A 24710-nucleotide genomic window follows, 5' to 3' on the forward strand; every position below is an offset into this window, starting at 1 on the left:
TCGCGCTGCTGGTGATTCCGGAAGAAACAGCAGTGCGGCGTGAACATGGTGAGAGACGAGGGTCCGAGAAGGGGCATTGTCAGACCACGTTTGGGACAGAGATTGAGGGAGTAGCCATTGGCCAAATTTCCACAACATTCCCCTTGCTTATTTTCATTCTGATCTTAGCTTTTAAACTGCTTGGAGTGGTGCCTGTTATGCTCTAGCGAGTGGGGAGAGCGCTGGGTTGAGGCAGCTAGAATAAGAAGAGTTGGGTATTTGAGGGAAGAGGGGTGTAGACAAAAGAAAAGGAACTCAAGAAGATGCAATGTATTTCCAACTCTTTTAACTCTAAAATTTTTGTTTTAAGGGGAAACAAAAGAAAACACGGAAGTATGCGACCATGAAGAGAATGCTTAGTCTCAGAGATCAGAGGCTGTGAGTGCCTGGAATCAACTGGGTTCATAGACTGCCCGGAGATGTAGAAGTCACGAGGGGATAAGTAGTAAAAGTTTTTGTTGTTGTTTTGTGTTTAGTTTTGATATTATTGTGTCTTGGATTTATATAGTATAGGGTAATAAAGTATAACAGTCACTTAGCTGATGAGCAAGTACACTGGTGAATGGGATGGGAATTCAACATCTCTTAAGTGTTCAATTTGTACCACCGTTTTTATATACTGTATCTGCCATATCACATTTAAGCCTCCTAACAGTTCTGTGAGGTCGGTAGGATTATCTCTATGTTCTTGCCATTACACTGCTACATTCCCCAGGAAAAAAGGTTTGTTATAATTTTTGAAAGGCGGTGAGGTCAGAGACCATGGCTGTACCAGCACCTGACAACTCAAGTATTTTTGAAAGAAGAAATGGGAAAATACATAGATGTCTCCACTTTATAAATCTTATAAGAAGATTTATGACTGTGGAAGAAGAGAGTAGAATGATATTCCCTATTATAAGGAGGAACTAAACAGCTTGCCTGCTTCAGTGAACAATGGACTGAGTTATTAAATAAGGACTAGACTTCATTGTGTTTCAGAGCCTCAGAACAAAGGAGTGAGTGGTCGTTAGAGCCTTCATTTGTTATTAAATTGTATTCTTGGCCTTTAGTATGTATTTATTATGTAATTTTAAGGAAATTTGCCCCACTAATAATATTCTGTTTCTAGTTAAAGTTAAATTTTGTATATATATTGTCACATTTTAGCGCTTTTTAAGAGACATGTAGGGGAACCCTTTTCCTTCTGCTGTTGAAGCATCTCAGTCTTTAGAAGATAAATGTCAGCCTATTTACCCACTTCTTGGAAGTGGATTTTGATCCTTGATAGGAGAGCTTCTGACTAAGAAAGAAATAATAATCTAACCAACATTTATTTATCCATTAACAATTTTTATGGATCATTAGCTAATGGTTTTAAATTTTAATTATGTTTTACTGATTAATTGTGTTAATTCCAGGCTACTTCCCACAGTTATTCGTGCTCAAAAAGTGTATGCTGATATTAATATAATGAAGTCACAAAGTAGAATTTCCTTTGTAGACAAAAAAAAAAAGAAGAAGAAACTTTTAATTTTCATGAGGTTATAACTGCTATGGTTTTTTCTTCTCCCCTACATTGAATTTACTTTTTTTCCTAGTAAGGAAAAGGATAGATTAAAACCGAAGAAGAAAGAAAAGAAAGATCCCAGTGCACTCAAGGAAAGAGAAGTGTGAGTAATCAAAAATTTCAAGTTTTCCTTTAAAACTAGAAGAAAGATTCTAAAACTGTAGACCTCATAGATATTCAGGCTTTCCCTGAACTGATTTGCTCAGTCATTTGTCAGTCTGGCACAACTGTACAAATGAAGCTATGCAAATAAAAGTGTTATTGATGAGTGTATACCACTTCTAATGGTTTGAAGGTTTTTGGACTTCATGGAGCAGTAAAATTTTCCCTAAAATACTGGGGATTAAATCTAGGATCTTTTTTTTTTCTTTGCCAAGAATCTTTCAAAAGAAATAATTGCCATTGTTTTAACATACCAGCATTTCATAAAAGAGAGAATGTGTCACCAAAAAGTAGTAAGGGCATATTTTCAGGATAAAGTTCATTCCTTTTAAATAAATACACTTAACTTTATGAAACCTCATCACATTTTTCTTATTTGCTCTAGATTGGTGATGGATATATCATCACAGGATTTATTAGGATTTATTTCCAATGAAAGGAAAAAGGAACAAACTGTTCCAAGCAGAGACTTCTTTTTTTTGTTAATACCAAATATCAGTGTAGACATTACTTTGTGTTTTGTTTCTTTTTCCTTCAGCCCCCAACACCCTTCCTGCTTATTCTTCCAATATAACACACAGCTGGGCCCACCTTACCACATCCTGGTCGATACCAACTTTATCAACTTTTCCATTAAAGCCAAACTGGATTTAGTGCAGTCAATGATGGACTGTCTGTATGCCAAGTGTGAGTATCAGACCTTTCCATTTCTGTGACATTTGCACAGAATAATCATACTTATCCAAATACATGAAAAGAGGGGAATGGGGTTCTAGTTTAACTGAATTGCTGGCTATTTAATTTGCTCACCATAGCAATGACCATTTTCAGTGAATTGAAATATAATGCAGGGACTTCCCTGGTGGTCCAGTGGTTAAGACTCTGCACCCTCCCAATGCAGGGGGCCTAGGTTCGATCCCTTGTCAGGAAACTAGTTCCTGCACGCTGCAACTAAGAGCCTGCGTGCCGCAACTAAAGAGTCCACATGCTGCAACTAAAAGATACCACATGCCTCAACTAAAGATCCCACAGGCCACAACGAAGACCCCACGTGCTGTAACTAAGACCCAATGCAGCCAAATAAATAAATATCTTTTTTAAAAAAAAGGACTGAAAAGAAATATGCCAAAAAATGTTAAAAAAAAAAAAAAAAAGACATTTATAAAAAACAAATATAATGCAAACTTGACTGGGAATAATTAAACTTTCACAATTCATAAAACACTTAGCATGCTTTGACCATCATTGTAGACATCAATTTAGAAAAAAAATAGGTGGGGAATTTTCTGTTTTAGGATTTTGGATTTTAAAATTCTGGATAAATGAAAATTTATTTCACTTCTCACTATTTATTTATTTATTTACATTAAGTAGGAAACATCCTCCATTCCACTCCAATGTGGAAAAGCTAAATAAGACATTTTGCCATTTACAATCACAGAACCAGAAATGATGATGGTCAACTATTCTTAAGTTTATTCAGTGTGATGTTTATTTGTACCACAAAGGATCTGAGGTAGTTTATTTACACGTAGGTATGCAATTTACCATTAATAGATTTCCCTTGTGTGTCTGGGTGTCTCCTCCTTCAAATGATCTTCTCTTCCTACCATGAGGAGGAAAAAAAAATTTAGGCCAAGTACAAGGAAATAACTTCCTAATAGTGAGACCTGTTGCGTTTGTGGTGGCTTTATATTCATGTATTTTCCAGTCATCTAGTTAAAGGTACAAATGAAAATTAGACTTTAACTTGGCTGTAAAGAATAAATGATTGGAATCAAAGGAAGAAATGTGCACCTCCGTCTTTAATATTTAAAAGATACTATATAATGAACATTTACAGAATGACAGTAATGTGAATGTTGTTTATTGATTTATTAAAATTAGCAAGATGGGGGGGACTTCCCTGGTGGCGTAGTGGCTGAGAATCCGCCTGCCAATGCAGGGGACATGGGTTTGAACCCTGGTCCGGAAGGATCCCACATGCCGCAGAGCAACTAAGCCCGTGCGCCACAAGTACTGAGCCTGCGCTCTACAGCCTGCAAACCACAACTACTGACCCCATGTGCCACAGATACTGAAGCCTATGCGCCTAGAGCCAGCGCTCCACAACAAGAGAAGCCACCGCAATGAGAAACCCGTGCACCGCAACGGAGAGTAGCCCCCGCTTGCCACAACTAGAGAAAGCACGTGCGCAGCAACAAAGACCCAATGCAGCCATAAATAAATGAATATTTAAATATTTAAAAAATTTAAAAAATAAAATTGGGAAGATGGGATAAGGGATGTGTGATGAGTAAGAGAGGTAAATTCTTTAAATGCCTAGAATTAATAAATATAAAAAGCAACTGCACACTATAAAACTCTTAGAGGAAAACATAGGCAGAACACACTACGACATAAATCACAGCAAGATCCTTTTTGACCCACCTCCTAGAGAAATGGAAATAAAAACAAAAATAAACAAATGGGACCTAATGAAACTTAAAAGCTTTTGCACAGCAAAGGAAAGCATAAACAAGACCAAAAGACAACCCTCAGAATGGGAGAAAATATTTGCAAATGAAGCAACGACAAAGGATTAATCTCCAAAATATACAAGCAGCTCGTGCAGCTCAATATCAAAAAAACAAACAACCCAATCCAAAAATGGGCAGAAGACCTAAATAGACATTTCTCCAAAGAAGATATACAGATTGCCAACAAACACATGAAAGGATGCTCAACATTACTAATCACTAGAGAAACGCAAATCAAAACTACAATGAGCTATCACCTCACACCAGTCAGAATGGCCATCATCAAAAAATCTAGAAACAATAAATGCTGCAGAGGGTGTGGAGAAAAGGGAACCCTCTTGCACTGTTGGTGGGAATGTAAATGGATACAGCCACTATGGAGAACAGTATGGAGAGTCCTTAAAAAACTAAAAATAGAACTACCATATGACCCAGCAATCCCACTACTGGGCATATACCCTGAGAAAACCGTAATTCAAAAAGAGTCATGTACCACAGTGTTCATTGCAGCTCCATTTACAATAGCCAGGACATGGAAGCAACCTAAGTGTCCATCAACAGATGAATGGATAAAGAAGATGTGGCACATATATACAATGGAATATTAATCAGCCATAAGAAGAAATGAAATTGAGTTATTGGTAGTGAGGTGGATGGACCTAGAGTCTGTCATACAGAGTGAAGTAAGAAAGAGAAAAACAAATACCATAGGCTAACACATATATATGGAATCTAAAAAAAATAAAATGGTCTGAAGAACCTAGGGGCAGGACAGGAATAAAGACGCAGATGTAGAGAATGGACTTGAGGACACGGGTAGGGGGAAGGGTAAACTGGGACGAAGTGAGAGAGTGGCATGGGCATATGTACACTGCCAAATGTAAAATAGATAGCTAGTGGGAAGCAGCCGTATAGCACAGGGAGATCAGCTCGGTGCTTTGTGTCCACCTAGAGGGGTGGGATAAGGAGGGTGGGAGGGAGACGCAAGAGGGAGGATATATGGGGATATGTGTATATGTATAGCTAATTCACTTTGTTATAAATCAGAAACTAGCACACCACTGTAGAGCAATTATACTTCAAAAAAAGATGCTGAACTAGTTACACATATAAGTTTTAAGGTTTTTTTAGAATTTTTGTTGTGGTGTGGTTGATTTATAGTGTTGTGTTGGTTTCAGGTGTACAGCAGAGTGAATCAGTTATACATGTACATATATCCACTCTTATTTAGATTCTTTTCCCATATAGGCCATTATGGAGTATTGAGTTCCCTGAGCTACACGGTAGGTCCTTATTAGTTATCTATTTTATGCACAGTAGAGTGTATATGTCAATCCCAATCTCCCAATTTATCCCTCCCCCCAAGTTTTAAGTTTAAATAAAATATTTAAGGCATCTATATATCTTATTTAAATGATTCACACTTTGACTTATTGAATTACTGGACACAGAGTTACACACTGATGAGGGACAAAGTCGGTTTAACTATAAAGTACTGAGCAGACACACAAACCAAACAAGAAGCCATGCTCAGAAAAATAATTTTTAGGCCTCCAAAGATAAAATAACAATCTGACTTTATTGTTCTTGGGTAATGTACTGTATCAGGTGACTCCAGTTGTTTCAATGGCACTGTGCCATGCCACCCAGATCGTATCAGTCAGGTGGGATTAAGTGGGAACAGAAACTGATCCAATCAAGCTGCCAGTAAATTGACTGAAATTTGAAGGCTGTAATGTAGCAGTGATTTTGGAATGGGAACAATGTGAGGAACTAAACATAACAAGACTTGGTCACTCCTGCTATGTCTTTGCAGTAGAGCATTCTAGTTTTATGACAGTATGTAAAATCCTATTACATCAAAATTCTAGAACACATGGAGCTTCTGTAGAAGCATGATGTGTTATCTGCCAACAAGATATTAAACCAAATTCGTCTGGTGTTTTCCGTAAATAATTCCCTACTATTGTCTGGCATCTAGTAAGTATTGACTACGTTTTTGAAAATAGAATTCTAGGAATGACCTATCCTATTTTCTGTGATTTCACTGAAGAAAGAACATGTTGTTTTATTTGTATATTTCATCTCAGTAATGTTTTACTATTATAATTCCATGTTAATATGTTATTCTTGGTACCATGAAGTCATAGTATTTTCCAAACTAAGTGATTTGTTATTTCTTTGAAAGTTAGTGGTATATTTCTTTCATAATCTTCATTGTCACCATTAACAATAAATATGAAGTGGCTCTACTACACAGAGTTTAAAGAAGGATGCTAGAATATATGGTGTGCTGTTTCTGTCATCCAGGATTTGACCATCTAGATGGAGAGAGGAGATGTCAATAGATGAAAAAAAGATAATCATAATGCCAGCTGTTTTGAACTATGAATTACTATGTTCTGGTGTTGTGTTAAGTGCTTTTCATAATTATCATAATCCTCACAATAACCTAATATGATGAGTAGTATGTCCCCATTTTACAAATGAGAAAACTAAACAGAAACTTGAAGATTCATCTCTTCATTCGATAATGATCACTTCTTGAGTATCAGATATTATATTATATAATATAGGAATTCAAGAGAGGGTGAGTGCTACTTGATCTGAGCTTCATAGCTTGGTTGGATTTTAGTGAATAGAGAGAAGGAGGGAGAGCATTCCAAGCAAAGGAGAGGACAGTCCCAAAGGTTGAAAACAGGAGAGCAAATTTGGTGAGAATAGTTGGGCTCAAGTGAGTATAAGTAGGAGAGTGAAGGTGAAACTCAATTCTATCCTCAAACATTTCTTAAAGATTGGCAAAAGTGGTTTGGAGACAAATTGTTGAGTGCTTTAAGTAAAAAGCTAAGGAGTTTAGACTTTGTTTTACAGAAAGTGGTGAGTCAAAAATGATTTAACATGTGTTTAAATTATGTAAATTATAATAGTAACATGTACATTAAAACTAAACAATACAGGGACTTCCCTGGTGGCACAGTGGTTAAGACCCCGTGCTCACAATGCAGGGGGCCTGGGTTTGATCCCTGGTCAGGGAACTAGATCCCACATGCGTGCTGCAACTAAGAGTTCGCATGCTACAACTAAGGATCCCACGTGCCGCAACTAAGGAGCCTGCCTGCAGCAACTAAGAAGCCCACGTGACACAACTAAGGAGCCAGCGAGCTGCAACTAAGGAGCCCGCCTGTTGCAGCTAAGACAGTGCAACTAGATAAATAAATAAATAAATACATATTTAAAAAACAGAAAAACAAAAAATTAAGCAATACAGAACGTAAAAAGAATAGGCAAAAGTTCTCCCCCCATCAGGCCGTAATTTTACTTCCCAGAAATAATCACTGTTAATAGTTTGGGTATTACCTTCCAACCTTTTACAATTAATAAAAATGTAGATTTACTTTTAAACATAATTGGAATTATACTATGCATGCTTTTTGGCCACCTGTTTTTTTTTCACTGAGTAATGTATCATGAACACCTTTGCATGTTAATACATGCTACGAAGACCTTTGTACAGCTTCAAGCATTTCAAAACTTGGATGCACTAAGATGAAAAAAATCTAAAAAATATACATTAACATAACCAATGTTGCAATAAATATCTTTGATTATCTTCCTAAAAAAAAAAGTAACTGCATAAGTTTATTATTAATCAAGTTATAAAGGTAACCACCAAGTGAGAAAAACAGCCAATGAATTAAAATAGTCATCTCTAAGGATCAGAATTGGTGGGGTGGGAAAAGATCAGGGGATGGTTATTTTTTCATATAGTCCTTTTCGTATTTTTTTTAAGCTATGTGCATGTAATACTTTAATTTTTTTTAAAGTCTCCTAGAAATAATAAAGAGTAGTCTGAAGTTGGAGCACTACCATGCCTGTAAAAGTGGACTAGGGTGGCCTGTTTGAGGGAAGACACTAATCTTGGTAGACTTCTTGTATTCCCATGGCGTTCCTGCTTCTCCAGGAATGCTGTGACCTATTTATAAATGAAATAGATGGAGGATTCAAGCATGGCCCCTTGGAGGTGAATTGCTTCCCTGACGCTATAGCTCTGCCACTATTATCTAAATGGTTATTGTTTAGGGGAATTCCCTGGCAGTCCAATGGTTAGGACTCAGCACTTTCACTCTACTGCTGAGGGCGCAGGTTCAGTCCCTGGTCAGGGAACCAAGATCCCACAAGCGCGTAGTGTGGCCAGAAAAAAAAAGAAAAAAAGATGATTGTTTAGGATAGCTTTAGTCCTATAGTTAGGTTTTTCTGCAGATATGGATACCATAGAGTATAGCTATAATGCATACAGCTGAATGTTCTCATGGTGCCTTTTCCAAAAACAAGCTTATTAAGGAAAATACCACTTTCTGTGTAACATAATACCTCAAAGCAAAGTCTGAAGAAACATTCTACTACAGTACAAATTCAGTTACGTAGGAGATTCCTTAACTGTTTTAAGCTCTGCTTATTTAATTTTTCTTCACTTGCCTTTATTCATAAAAGAAGGCCTTTATCTTCCTCTTGCCTTGGAGATGCCCCTTTGACCTTTTCATAGCTCCTGATCCCTTGCATTTGATATTCCAACAAAGGAGGATGGTTAGCTACCCATGAGCTTTCTTTTCTGCCCATGAGTCCTCTTTGTAGTGATCTTCCTGTGTTCTTTGTAGTGATCTTCCTGAGCCTGCTTCCCTGCTCCCAATGCAGGCCCTTGCTTCAGTGCTACATGGCTCTGAAATTGATCCTTTTAAGGCGTGTATTGCCCTCTGATTCCATGACTGTCTGCTCTTCCTGACTTCTTCTTTCCTCCATTTTACAACTGCTTTTTCTTCTGGGCATTGTATTTTAGTTTAAGATTTCTTAACTTTGTTTGCTTTCAAGAGTGTTAATGTATTTGTAAAAAGAAAATCTAGCATAAAGAAAATGAAAGTTCCCTATAATGCCTTTCCTCAGAAAGGGGCAGCTTTTAAAAATTCATATACAGTTTCTGTGGGGTAAAGATATATGAGTCAGGGAATTCCCTGGTGGTCCAATGGTTAGGACTCTGCGCTATCACTGCCGAGGGCCCAGGTTCAATCCCTGGTCGGGGAACTAAAATCCCACAAAAAAATAAATAAATAAAATATATGATTCAGTGGCTTTTAGTGTATTCATAGTCAATTTTAGAACATTTTCATTACGTGAAAAGAAACTGAGCTCCTTAGCCATCATCCCCCAACCCTTCCTATTCCCCCCAACCCCCCGCCCCACCGTGCCCCACATAGGCAACAATTAATTTGCTTTCTCTATATCTAGATTTGCCTATTTTGGACATTTTGTTAAAATGGGGTCACATATTTTTGGTCCTCTTTCATTTTAGTGTAATGTTCTCAAGGGTCATTCATGTTAAAGCATGTATCAGTATATCGTTTCTTTTTGCTACCAAATAATATTCCATTGTATGGCATTGTATGGATAGATCACATCTTAGTTATCTTTTTCTCCTTGCTTTTTACGTTGAACAAATACATCTTGAACATTTTTCTGTGCCAATATATATAGATGGGCCTTATTCTTTTTTTAAGTTATAATATTCTTTATTTTTTTTGTTGAAGTATAGTTGATTTACAATGTCGTGTTGATTTCTGCTGTACAGCAAAGTGACTCAGTTATACACATATATACATTCTTTTTTATATTCTTTTCCATTATGGTTTATCCCAGGATATTGAATATAGTTCCCTGTGCTCTACAGGGAAGGACCTTGTTGTTTATCCATTCCCTATGTAATAGTTTGCATCTACTAACCCCAAACTCCCAGTCCATTCCTCCCCCACCCCACTACAAGTATTCTATTGTTTAAATATGTCGGGGTTTTTTGTTTGTTTGTTTTAAATTTTTATTTATTTATTTATTTATTGCTGTGTTGGGTCTTTGTTTCTGTGCAAGGGCTTTCTCCAGTTGTGGCAAGCGGGGGCCACTCTTCATCGCGGTGCGCGGGCCTCTCACTATCGCGGCCTCTCTTGTTGCGGAGCACAGGCTCCAGACGCGCAGGCTCAGTAATTGTGGCTCACGGGCCCAGCCGCTCCGCGGCATGTGGGATCTTCCCAGACCAGGGCTTGAACCCGTGTCCCCTGCATTAGCAGGCAGATTCTCAACCACTGCGCCACCAGGGAAGCCCTAAATACGTCGTTTTTAAGGACTAGACATTTGGATTATTTCCAGTTTTTACCCTATTATAAACAAAGCTGTAGTGAATATCTTTGTGAATGTGTCTCTCAAATATTTCTTTTGAATACATTTTCTAGAAGCCGTATTGCAATATCAAGGGAGTACATATTTTTTAATTTTAATAGGTATTGCAAAATTGCCCTCAAATAGTTATACAAATTTATACACCTACTTACAATGTGAGGATACCTATTTCTTCAAATATTGGGTGTTTTCATCTGTTTAATTTTTGCCATCCTAATAGGTAGAAAGTGTAATCTTGTCTCAATTTATATCTCTTTAACTAGGAGTGAAATTGAGCATTTTTCTGTTGATTGGCCATTTGTATGTCTTCTTCTATGAACTGAAATGTAGCCTGGTGGTTAAGAACCCACTCTGAATCCTGACAGTCTCAGTTCAAACCTTGGCTTCACCTTTTGCTGTCTAGTTACTTCATTGTACTTCAGGTTCCTCATCTATAAAATGGGAATAATAATAACAATGCTACCTGATAGGAATTGTTCTTAAGATTAAATGAGATAATCCTTGTGCTTAGCACAGTGTCTGGCAAATAACACATAATTCCAAGCTATTATTTTTTTTAACATCTTTATTGGAATGTAATTGCTTTAAAATGTTGTGATAGTTTCTGCTGTATAACAAGGTGAATCAGCTATACATATACATACATCCCCATATCTCCTCCCTCTTACATCTACCTCCCACCCTCCTTATCCCACCCCTCTAGGTGGTCACAAAGCACCGAGCTGATTTCCCTGTGCTATGCAGCTGCTTCCCATTAGCTATCTGTTTTACATTTGGTAGTGTATGGATGTCCATGCTACTCTCCCACTTCGTCCCAGCTTACCCTTCCCCCTCCCTGTGTCCTCAAGTCTGTTCTCTACATCTGCGTCTTTATTCCTGTCCTGCCCCAGGTTCATCAGAACCATTTTATTTTATTTTTTTTAGATTCCATATATATGTGTTAGCATACGGTATTTGTTTTTCTCTTTCTGACTTACTTCACTCTGTATGACAGACTCGAGGTCCATCCACCTCACTACGAATAACTCAATTTCATTTCTTCTTATGGCTGATTAATATTCCATTGTATATATGTGCCACATCTTCTTTATCCATTCATCTGTTGATGGATACTTAGGTTGCTTCCATGTCCTGGCTATTGTAAATAGTGCTGCAATGAACATTATGGCACATGACTCTTTTTGAATTATAGTTTTTTCAGGGTATATGCCCAGTAGTGGGATTGCTGGGTCATATGGTAGTTCTATTTTTAGTTTTTTAAGGAACCTCCATACTTTTCTCCATAGTGGCTGTATCCATTTACATTCCCACCAACAGTGCAAGAGGGTTCCCTTTTCTCCACACCCTCTGCAGCATTTATTGTTTCTAGATTTTTTGATGATGACCATTCTGACTAGTGTGAGGTGATACCGCATTGTAGTTTTGATTTGCATTTCTCTAGTGATTAGTGATGTTGAGCATCCTTTCATGTGTTTGTTGGCAATCTATATCTTCTTTGGAGAAATGTCTATTTAGGTCTTCTGCCCATTTTTGGATTGGGTTGTTTGTTTTTTTGATATTGAGCTGCGTGAGCTGCTTGTATATTTTGGAGATTAATCCTTTGTCAGTTGTTTCATTTGCAAATATTTTCTCCCATTCTGAGGGTTGTCTTTTGGTCTTGTTTATGCTTTCCTTTGCTGTGCAAAAGCTTTTAAGTTTCATTAGGTCCCATTTGTTTATTTTTGCTTTTATTTCCATTTCTCTAGGAGGTGGGTCAAAAAGGATCTTGCTGTGATTTATGTCAAAGTGTGCTTCCTATGTTTTCCTCTAAGAGTTTTATAGTGTCTGATCTTACATTTAGGTCTTTAATCCATCTGGAGTTTATTTTTGTGTATGGTGTTAGGAAGTGTTCTAATTTCATTCTTTTACATGTAGCTGTCCAGTTTTCCCAGCACCACTTATTGAAGAGGCTGTCTTTTCCCCATTGTATATTCTTGCCTCCTTTATCAAAGATAAGATGACCATATGTGCATGGGTTTATCTCTGGGCTTTCTATCCTGTTCCATTGATCTATATTTCTGTTTCTGTGCCGGTACCATACTGTCTTGATTACTGTAGCTTTGTAGTATAGCCTGAAGTCAGGGAGCCTGATTCCTCCAGCTCCATTTTTCTTTCTCAAGATTGCTTTGGCTACTCAGGGTCTTTTGTGTTTCCATACAAATTGTGAAATTTTTTGTTCTAGTTCTATGAAAAATGCCATTGGTAGTTTGATAGGGATTGCATTGAATCTGTAGATTACTTTGGGTAGTAGAGTCATTTTCACAATGTTGATTCTTCCAATCCAAGAACATGGTGTATCTCTCCATCTGTTTGTGTTGTCTTTAATTTCTTTCATCAGTGTCTTATAGTTTTCTGCATACAGGTCTTTTGTCTCCTTAGGTTTATTCCTAGGTATTTTATTCTTTTTGTTGCAATAGTAAATGGGAGTGTTTCCCTTAATTTCTGTTTCAGATTTTTCATCATTAGTGTATAGGAATGCAAGAGATTTCTGTGCATTAATTTTGTATCCTGCTACTTCACCAAATTCATTGATTAGCTCTAGTAGTTTTCTGGTAGCATCTTTAGGATTCTCTATGTATAGTATCATGTCATCTGCAAACAATGACAGTTTTACTTCTTCTTTTACAATTTGGATTCCTTTTATTTCTTTTTCTTCTCTGATTGCTGGGGCTAAAACTTCCAAAACTATGTTGAATAATAGTGGTGAGAGTGGGCAACCTTGTCTTGTTCCTGATCTTAGAGGAAATGGTTTCAGTTTTTCACCATTGAGAACGATGTTGGCTGTGGGTTTGTCATAATATGGCCTTTATTATGTTGAGGTAGGTTCCCTCTATGCCTACTTCCTGGAGAGTTTTTATCATAAATGGGTGTTGAATTTGTTGAAAGCTTTTTCTGCATCTAATGAGCTTATCATATGGTTTTTATTCTTCAGTTTGTTAATATGGTATAGCACATTGATTGATTTACATATATTGAAGAGTCCTTGCATTCCTGGGATAAACCCCACTTGATCATAGTGTATGATCCTTTTAATGTGCTGTTGGAATCTGTTTGCTAGTATCTTGTTGAGGATTTTTGCATCTATGTTCATCAGTGATACTTGCCTGTAGTTTTCTTTTTTTGTGACATCTTTGTCTGGTTTTGGTGTCAGGGTGATGGTGGCCTCGTAGAATGAGTTTGGGAGTGTTCCTCCCTCTGCTATATTTTGGAAGAGTTTGAGAAGGATAAGTGTTAGCTCTTTTCTAAATGTTTGAGAGAATTCGCCTGTGAAGCCATCTGGTCCTGGGCTTTTATTTGTTGGAAGATTTTTAATCACAGCTTCAATTTCAGTGCTTCCAAGCTATTATTATAAAGCTCTTTGTACATTAAGAAAATTTACCCTTTGACAAATATGTAGAAATATTTTTCCCAGTTTATTTTTATTTTACTTTAGTATGACTTTTTGTTTGATAGTTGTCAAACAGAAGTTTTATATTTTTATGTGATCAAATTTATATTCTCTGGTTAATTTCATGGTTTCTTTTGGTTCACATTTAAATATTTTGATTCACATTTCAATTTTTTTCCATCTAGAATTTATTTTAATATATAAACAATGACAGGGATCCAGCTCAATTTTTTTCCCCAGTTATGTTTATGACAGATACTTTATGGAATCTGTGATGTGAGGTTGGACCAGTTCCCTAGTTTCTTTATAGATAGGGATTTTATTCTTCTCTAGTTCTTATTGTTCACTGTACTGTGCTTATTTTGCTGTCATTTCAAAGATTCTTAACAGGGGAATTCCCTGGTGGTCCAATGGTTAGGACTCTGCGCTTCCACTGTTGGGGGCCTTGGTTTGATCCCTGGTCAGGGAACTAAGATCCCTCAAACCGTGTGGCACGGCAGACAGTAAATACATATACATACATACATGCATACATGCATACATACATACGTACATACTCTCAACAGGATATAATTCAGAGAGAGTTAAATCAGTTCCTTTACAAGTTCTGTTACTAATTTTTTTTTCCTAACAGGTATCCCTTGTATAACTGACTGCGTAATGGCTGAAATTGAGAAATTGGGGCAGAAGTATCGAGTGGCTCTAAGGTAGGAAGGACCTGGTCCAGATTTGTTCTAGATTGGTGTAATGAAGATTGTTTTGACCCTCCTTCAACTGTTTGCTATCCAAAGATTTCTTGTCTGGTTAGTTTAAATAAAAATCATACAAAACTAGTTAACTATTTATAATTAAGGAAGCAAACATTGGAAGGTTAGAGGTTTTCAAGCTGAAGCTTCTTGAACTAAGTTACTTAGTCATATTGCTCTCATGGGCCTCCATTTAAGTTCCTCTAGATTTTCAATTAGAAAGTGTTTTTCTGTTAGTTTGTTATCTAGTTATCTTCTTCAGAATCTCACACGTAAAGCATTTTGAGTTTACCTAAAGAAGTTTTGAGTTTATTCTAGAAAGTGCCCTTGAGTTTACAGCAGTGGTTCCCAAAGTGTGGTTCATGGAACCCTCCCCCACCCCAGGAGTCCTAGAGACCATTGCAGGGAGTTTGCAAAACTGTTTTCATAATAATACCAAGATGTTGCCTTTGTCACTCTGCTGACATTTGCACTGAATGCAAAAAATGCCAGTCAGTGCCTTAGTACAAATCAAGGCAGTGGGCCCAAATAATGCTAGTAGGTTTTGTATTCTTCACTACCACCCACTGGCAGTTGAAAAAAAATTCCAGTCACTTAAGAATATGCTTAATAGAGCAACAAAATTCATTAACTTTGTTAAATCTCAACCCTGCAGTACACATCAGTATTCTGTGTGGTGACATGTGAAGTACACATAAAGCATTTCTACTGATGGATGCTCAGTAACCTTTCTGTGGTAATCATTTCATGATGTATGTAAGTTAAATCATTATGCTGTATACCTTAAACTTACACAGTACTGTATGTCAATTGTATCTCAATAAAACTGGAAGAAGAAGAAAAACATACCAAAGGATGAACGTTGTCTCTATGAAAAGCATTTGTGTGCTTGAGTTGTGAGCTGAACCAGCTTCTTTTTCATGAAATATCATTTTTATGTGAAGAACAACTGGCAAACACTGATTTTTCAGACTTTGGTATTTAGCAGGTATTTTCTCAAAGATTAATGCAATGAACCTGTCACTTCAAGGAAAACAACTTACTCTGTTAGTTACCAATGATAAAAATTGAGCTTTCAAGTGAAAAACCAGAGTTTTGGAAAATCATAAGCTTATCACATTCCCAATACTAAAGACCTTTCTGTTGAGACCAGTGAAGACATTAATGAATATGATTTCTTTTTATGTTACATATGTGTGTGTGTATGTGTGTGTGTGTGTATATACACACACACATATATATGGTCTGCTTTGTTTATTTAACAATTTATTATATGTCCTTCCACATTGGTACATACAACTCTACCTCATTTTTTTAAATAGGATAGGGGTACCAAAATGTATTTAACTTTTACCTTGCTGATGGATAATCAGATTATCTCCAGTTTTCCACTCTTATAAACTGTGTAGTAGTGACATCCTTGTGCCTATATTCTTGTACGTGTGTGTAAGACAACTTTCTAAAAGTAAAATGGTTAGGTTAAAATTGATTTGGTTTTGAATCCTGCCTTTTCCCAGCTGTGTAGCTTTGAACAAATTAATCAAGCTCTCTGAATCTGCTTCTTTATCTGTAAAATGGAAATATAATAATTCAGTTTTGTGACATGTACATGATGTAAGGCACAGCAGCTGTCAGTCAGTAAGCTTTAATTCCCTTCTCTCTAAATTGTCTTTCAATTAGAAGATAAGCTTCAGGTGGAGAGGGGTGTCTTAAAAATCTCCAGACAGATCACATTACTCTTATTTCACTGATTGAGAGTCATGAAGTTATTCAATTGCTTGACTGTTTTCATTAATCCACTTTTACAACCATATAGGATTGCCAAGGATCCAAGATTTGAACGATTACCATGCACACACAAAGGAACCTATGCAGATGACTGCTTAGTGCAAAGAGTAACTCAGGTATCATCATTTTTTAATATGTACTTTGTGCTATTAAAAAGAAAGATAAACTGTTATTTCCTGAATGTTCATGTAAAGTATCTAGGAATATAAATGATAAAAAATATTATATAGAATCCCTTCATGGGAAGTGTAGGTGTCCTAATTTACTTGAGAAAATGGATTGGAAGTGTATACTATAACCATAATGGAAAGATCACTGGCTTAGGGAGGATTTCAAATCTTAGCACTTGCATTTATTGGGTGTGTAATTTGGAGCATTTACTGATTCTTTATTCCACAAATCTTCTCTATAAGATGGTTTAAGTGAGTGAGTATAGACATAATAATATATCAGATTCCACCTCCCTGTGAATCTAAAGTAAGGTTCCATTTACTCCCTGTGTAGAAATTTTGTTACATCTAAGTCTCCCAGGATGCTGTTTCACACATACCCTAGAATAAGTAGGTTTTTGATTCTTGTGTTCTGGCTTCCTTGTCAAACACTACAAGAACTTCTGCTACTGATTGCCCTTAAAGAGCCTCTCTCTGCTGAGGATAATCATCTTCATCTAGTGACCACACTGCCATCCCTTTAGCCACTTCATCCCATGGGTGGGGCTGGCATTTCCCTTAATTTCCCACAGCATGGCTGACACCAATCTGCAACTCTTTATAAAACTCAGTGAGAGATTTGGGTAGGATGGAAGTAAAGTACAATACAAATTAGTTCCAAACTGGTAGCTAAATGTTAGTGCTTTCAGAGCTGTTTGACTCAGACTTGTCCTGGAGATCCTCCTATTCTGGCTTTAGGGCCAAGGAGGCAGCCTACCTCCACTGCTAGGAGGCCTCAGAGTAGGTCAGCCCCAGAGATGCCACAGACGGCAAAAGTTGTGCCCTCGGATCTAAGGCACTTACTCTGCCTTTGTGTAGAGTCTCTAAGGGCGTTTTCCCAAAACCAAGGAATTGTCTGTCCCAGATATGAAAATCCTTTCCACTTATAAGACAAAAAACAATTTGCAGCTTTTAAATAGTTTTTCTATCTTCTCCCCCTCAAGATTCTTAGAGCTACATTCAGCCCAGGCAGCTTATAAATTTGAGCTCCTAGATCATAGTAGCTACTCAACAAATTGGTTTAGCCTTTCCTTTCCTATTTACTGTGAAAATGAATAGTTCTTCAGACTAGCCAGTGGTTGTATCCAGTATCACTGAATGAGCTCTATGTGAACACCCAGTGGGTCTCTTCCAGCACAAGTGTTACATTGTGGCCACAGTTGACCGGGACCTTAAGCGAAGAATCCGGAAGATCCCTGGAGTTCCCATCATGTACATTTCTAACCATAGGTGAGAACTTTCTCTTAGGGAAGTGATTAAAAGTATATAATTGATATCAATTAAAAATGAGGTCAAGTTATAGAAGGATTTGAAAGAGATTGATGTATCAAATGTTTACATAGTTCTATTTGAAGAAATGAGGCAAAGTAACAAGAACAAAGGCAAAAGATAGAGCTAGGATTTAGGAATGAGGCAGACATTCACACTGTTACAATAAGATCACTAGAAGAAATAGGGAGATGTGTGGCCTTAAATACAAAGCAGTAATTTAAATCAAGCTAATCTTTTTGGCTAGAAATATTTTTTTGAAACCTAGTGCATGTAATTAGCACCTCATCTGGGAAACTAAAAATTTATTAAAAAAACAAAAGCTGTGGACACCCAGTGCCAGCTGGGCCCCCAGCTGTTGGCAGGTCTGTGAGTGAGTCCAGGGAGGCCAGCAACAAAACTGCCTAATCAGCCCTCACAATTGTACTAAATAATAAATGACCACTGTTTTAAGCCAAAACAAACAAACAAACAAAAGCTGCTTTTTATCCTTCTTGGATATTCCTATGTCAGTCCTCAGATATTATTGGCCAGCTTTTATCCTGGGACGAACACAACAGAATGGGAAGAATATGGGTGAGGGCCTTGGACTTACCTGGACTCAGTGCCTGGCTCCCCAACTTAACTTTCTCACTTTGAAGAATAAAGATAATATAGTCAGCATTTTGCTGTAAATCATTCATTATAATAGGCCTTTAAAATTTAGTTCCCACTGACAAAAAGGATTCACAACAGGAGGTGAGAGTGATGTAATCAGTAAAGGATGGGTTTTTAAGGTGGGTTCTGGACCCACATTTCTTACCAGTGTTAATTTTTTGTTCTGATCAGGTACAACATTGAGCGGATGCCAGATGATTATGGAGCCCCTCGGTTCTAATTCTTAAAAGACAAATTTCCTCTGCCTTCCTTCAACCAACTTTCTCTTTTGCCAGTTCATTAAACATGCTATAGCATGAATTATTATTCCACTCACCCATTTGCTCTGTAATGAGCTGAGTATGGTTAAATACACTCACTTTTTAATGTTGTTTTGAAAATTATATTTTGTATCATTTTAAAATTTGTTGCATCTTTTTATAAATCAGATAATTGCTCACATAATTTGATGGTCATTTTATATTGATTTACTCAATGAATATTTATTAAGGTGATACTAGGTATTTAATAAGATATGGTCTTATCCTCAAGATACTCATTTATGATGGAAAAGAGAAACATGTAGATGAATAAATATGGTAAAATAATGATGCTAAGATAAAAGTATGAGAGAGTAGACATATAGGTGGAAAGAATGATTTCTTTCTACTTGGTTGGGATGGGGAGGGGAGAAAGACCAGAAGCAGTTATGTTTGAGTTATTCTTTAAAAAGAACTAGAAAGGGAAGGTGTCTGTACCCACATCTGAGACTCCAGAGGTAGGAGGTGGGAGGGAGGGGGCTTTATATGACATACTAAAGGGTTTGGACTTAATCCTAAGGTCAATGGGGAGTTATTAAAACTTTAATTAGGGTGGATAACATGATCAGATTAGACGTTTTACATGATCACAACATAGCTAAGAATGGACAAATAGATCATTGAAACAGACTAGAAGGTCCATAAATAGACCTATATATTTATGGCAATTTGGTATGTTATAAAGCTGGTATTTCAAATCTATATGAAAAGGAAATTACATTAAAAACCAAATATTGTGGAGTCATTCAATTAGGGTTAGAATCCTGATTTCACCAGTTAATATCTGTATGAATTGGGCAAACCACGTAGCCATTTGATGCCTTCTTTGCTTCCCTTTTAAAATGTTTTGTTTAATCCTCAAAACAACCCCAATAAGATGGGGTTGAATTGAACAGTACCTGTTACAAGTAAGTGTTGTTCAATAAATGTTAGTGATTATTGTATTATAATGACAAGTTGGCTATCCATTTGAAAAAAAATAATTAGATTTCTACCTCATATCCTTCATGAGAAAATGTTTCAACTGGATCAGAGTCTAAATATTTTTTAGGCTATGAAAGTATTAGGGAAAAAACAAGAAAAATGTGTATAGGCTCTGAGTAGAATTCTTAAAAGAAGATGAAGAATGTAAAAGCCATAAAAGAAAAGATTGCTAAGTGTGGATACATTAAAATTAGATTTCTCTGCAAAACAACTTCCCCCAAAATTAAGACAAGTGACTGACCAGAAGATTTTCCAATATATATAGCAAGGGTATGAGGAAATGGATAGTCATGTAGTGCTGACAAGAATGCAGGTAAGTATAACCATTTCAGACAGCAGTTGGGCAGGATCCATTAAAATAAAAATTGCAGATATCATGTGAGCCCAATTCTATTTTTCGGTTATTTACAGGTATCATATAGGTGATTTCCTTTAAAATGATCAGTGCATTTGCATCACATGATCAGTGTGATGTAAATGCATGATAAATGTGTAAAAAAAATTCACACATGTGTACAAGGAAGTGTATAGAAGGATGTTTACTGCACCACTATTTATAATAGAGAAAAATTGAAAAGAATGTAAATATCTATCAGAAAGCTTTTAACTATGTTATGTCTATACTGTGGAATGTCATGAGCATTTAAAAACAATGAGGTAGATTTAAAAATAGGCAAAGGACTTGAACAGATAGTTCTCTGAAGAAGACATATAGATGGCCAAAAAGCCCATGAAAAGATGTTCAACATCACTAATCATTAGGGAAATGCAAATTGAAATCACAATGAGATACCACCTTATACCTATTAGGATGGCTGCTGTTAAGGGTAAATAAACAAGTGTTGACGAGGATGTGGAGAAGTTGGAACTGCTGTGTACTGTTGGTGGAAATGTAAAATGGTACAGCTGCTATGGAAAATAGTATGATGGTTCCTCAAAAATTTTGAAATAGAACTACTATGTGATCCAGCAATTCCACTTCTGGGAATATATACAAAAGAATTGGAAGCAGGATCTTGAAGAGATATTTGTACACCCATGTTCATTAGCATCACTATTCACAATAGCCAAGAGGTGGAAGCAACGCAAGTGTCCAAACAGATGAACGCATAACCAAAATGTGGTATATACATGCAATGGAATAGTATGCATTTATATTATTCTGACACATACTACAATATGGATGAACCTTGACGTCATTATGCTAAGTGAAATAAGCCAGTCACGAAAAGACAAATACTGTAATTCCACTTATATGCGGTACCTAGAGTAGTCAAACTGGACCAATTAGAACATCCTTATTCCCTTTGCCATTGTGATTATTTCAAACATGGGTGATCAGGGTCAAGCCAAATAGTCTTAATCAGAGCTCTTACTGGAGAGTTGTTCTTCTTCTGCGGGAGAACTGTTAGATAATGTTGGCTTTGGAATTGAGTGACCAGGTGTGCCAATACATTAGAAAAAGCTACCTGGGTTTTACTTTAATTGTATGGCCAAACCTAATCCTAACTAATGTAAGATGTACGTCTCCTAAACCAACATAAATAAAATGGAAAAAGGAAGCTCAATTAACTAAAAAATTAAAATTAAAAAATAAAAAAGCAGAATACACTACTGGAGATCTGTATACTTCACTATATGTAAATTTTAAAAGAGGAAAAAGAAATGCAGAAGAGGGGAGGGAAGAAGAAATAATGGAAAATAGAAAACTAATTTGGTAGGGAAAAGTCCAAACACATTAGTCATGATGAATGAATGTGACTAGGTTAAGTTCCCTTATTAAAAGACAAATGCTCAGATTGGCTATTTTTAAAATCTTGTGGCTATATGGTATTTACAAGATGTGCCTAAATCAGGATGACACAAAACTGTTGGAAATAATGGGAAAATACACTTTCCACACAACCCAATAACTCCACTCCTAGGAAATCTAACCAAGAGAAATGAAAACTTACATCTACACAGAGACTTGTACACCAATGTTCATATTATCTTTATTCATAATAGATAAGAACTGGAAACAACCCAAGTATCCATCAACAAATAAATGGATAAACAAACTGTGCATTCATACAATGGAATACTATTTGGCAATAAAAAGAATGAACTACTGATACAATAACATGATGAATACAATAACATAGATGAATCTGTAATAACATAGATGAATCTTAAAACTGTTAAGCTGAGCAAAAGAAACCAGACACAAAAGAATGTATACTGTATGATTCCGTACATATGAAACTCTAGGAAGCACAAACCCAATCTATAGTGATGGAAAGTAAATTGACTGCCTGATGTGGAGGGAGAAGATTGGCTCTTGTAGACGTACAAGGGAGTTTGGGGGGATGATGGAAATTTTCTGTATTTTGATTGCTGTGATGGCTACTTGGATATATTGATTTGTCAAAAAGCATTGAAATGTGCACACAATGGGTGCATTTTATTATTTGTAAATTACACCTCAGTAAATTAAAAGATGGGAAAAGGCATGCAAAAATAATATGCTGTTTGAATATGCAATATGGAAAATATTGAGGTTTTCTTTGTAGCCTAACATGGTCAATTTCATGAAAGTTCCATGTACACTTGAAAAGGAGGTACATTCTGTATTATCTGGTATTATCAGGGTAAAAGGTTTGATATTTATGCATAAGATCTACCTGATTGTTTAGGTCTTCTGTATCCTTACATTTATTTTTGACTCTGATCTGTCTCACACTGAGAGAAATAGAGTTTTCTAATCTTAGTATACTTTGTCTATTTCTCCTTGCACTTCTTAGAGTTTCCACTTGACGGAAGTTGCTACTGTGTTGTTTTGTGCATGGATACTCATAACTGATATTTTTTTTGTGAACTGTAGCCTTTAGCATTATAGTGTATTCTTTTTGTCTCATTTAATGCTCTTTAGCCTGAATTCTACTTTTTCTTATATTAAGAACAGGATCCTTGCTTTCTTTTTCTTTTTTGTAATGCATTTGCCTTATCTACTTTTGCCTGTCCTTTTATTTTTAACTTTTCTGAATTCCTTACCCCCAAAGTAAGGTGCCCTTGCACAGTTAATCTTGTAGACAGAATTGCTAGAGACTAGTCACTTCTATGTGTTTTGTTTTGTTTCCTTTTCTGAATAGGAGTGTTCGCTCTAGTTGTCCTGTTCCTATTCCACCAATTGTATATTTAGTGTTATAAGGGCAGATAATTTGCCCTCTTGGTGCATAGGTCTCTAGATCAAAAAAAGCCACACCTCCTGATACTGATACTACTACATATACCCCTTGCTGTAGAGATGGCTGTGCTCCACCTAGATATCCTGGACTTTGAGCATGATGTCATGATTGTACAGGACTTTGAGAATGTCTGTGTGGGGGAGTTGTGTAGTGTATACTTGGCCTGTGGTAGAGAAAGTGAGATCAACATTTGGTAACTAGAAGGGTAGAGTGTAGCAGTTTTTTGTGCTGTTTACTAAATATTTCTGGCTCTCTTGTTTATGGACTCAGGGTAGGATGGCTCTTCTCCACCACCTTTGAAGTTAGGTGTGGCAATGTGAGTGAAGATGACATATATCATTTCTAGGCAGAGGTTTTAAAAGTCATTATGTGATGAACTATGCTCCCCTTGGCCTGCCTTTCAAATCATGAAAACAGAGAGATGGAACCTTGCTTTGCCTGGATCCCACAGAACATCCCAACACTAGGGTAAATGAAAAATAGGCATTTGTTGTTTTAGCCACTGAGATTTGGGTTGGTTTTTTGTTTGTTTTTTACAATAGCATAACTTAGCCTATACCAACTGATAAAGCACATGTTGAAAAGTCTGTGTTAGAACAGTTGGACAAGAAAAAGAAATAAAAGGTATCCAAATTGGAAAAGAAGAAGTAAAATTATCTCTGTTCACACATGACATGATCTTATGTAGAAAATCCTAAAGAATCCATTTGTAAAATCTGTTACAACTAATTAATGATTTCAACAAAGTTTCAGGATACAAAATCAACATGGAAAAGTCAGTTGCATTTCAGTATGCTAACAATGACCAATCAAAAAAGAAACTAAGGAAACAATCCAATTTGCTATATCATCAAAAAGAATAAAATACCTAGGAGTAAACCTAACTAAGGAGGTGAAAGACTTGTACACTGAAAATTACAAAATGTTGCTAAAAGTAATCAGAGAAGATACAAGAGAATGGGAAGACATTCTGTGCTGTGGATTGGAAGACTCAATAGCAATAAAATGTCCATACTACCCAAAGCGATCTATGGATTCAATACAGTCTCTTATCAAAATACCAATAACGTTTGTAGAAATGGAAAGGAAAAAATGCCAAACTGGTGTGGAATCTCAAGGGATCCCGAATAGCCAAAACAATCTTGGAAAGGAAGAACAAAGTTGGAGGCCTCATGCTTCCTGATTTCAAAACATACTACAAAGCAAAGTAGTAATCAAGACAGTGTTGTACTGACATAAAGACAGATATAGAGACCAAATGCAATGATAGAGAGCCCAGAAATAAACCCATACGCATACAGCCGTTCCTCCATATTAGCAGAGGATTGGTTCCAGGACCCTCACAGACGCCCAAATCTGTGGATGCTCAAGTCCCTTATATAAAATGGTGAAGTATTTGCGTATAACCTATACACATCCTCCCATATACTCTAAACCATCTCTAGATTACTTATAATACCTAATGCAATGTAAATAGTTACTAGTGCACAGCAAATTCAAATTTTGCTTTTTGGAATTTTCTGGAACTTTTTCCCCCAAATATTTTCTATCCCCAGCTGCTTGAATCTACCAGTGCAATACCTTCGGATATGTTGGGCTGACCATATTGCCAAATG

At 36.5% G+C, this 24710-nt stretch overlaps 1 protein-coding gene and 1 non-coding gene across 2 annotated transcripts; both read left to right on the plus strand.

The window, feature by feature from the left end:
* The first annotated feature begins 3 nt into the window (after nt 1–3).
* On the plus strand, nt 4–19028 carry FCF1 (FCF1 rRNA-processing protein). The gene is made up of 8 exons (XM_061182729.1): nt 4–48; nt 350–417; nt 1620–1691; nt 2289–2437; nt 14550–14622; nt 16478–16565; nt 17794–17888; nt 18756–19028. Exons 1-8 carry the CDS (start codon nt 46–48, stop codon nt 18802–18804), a joined length of 597 nt encoding a protein of 198 aa, XP_061038712.1. The 5' UTR covers nt 4–45; the 3' UTR covers nt 18805–19028.
* On the plus strand, nt 9273–9345 carry TRNAD-AUC (transfer RNA aspartic acid (anticodon AUC)). The gene has a single exon. It is a non-coding gene; the product is annotated as a tRNA-Asp (tRNA).
* Nucleotides 19029–24710: the final 5682 nt, after the last annotated feature.

This window comes from Eubalaena glacialis, chromosome 2, assembly GCF_028564815.1.
Source record: "Eubalaena glacialis isolate mEubGla1 chromosome 2, mEubGla1.1.hap2.+ XY, whole genome shotgun sequence".
NCBI classification, from domain to species: Eukaryota; Metazoa; Chordata; class Mammalia; order Artiodactyla; family Balaenidae; genus Eubalaena; species Eubalaena glacialis.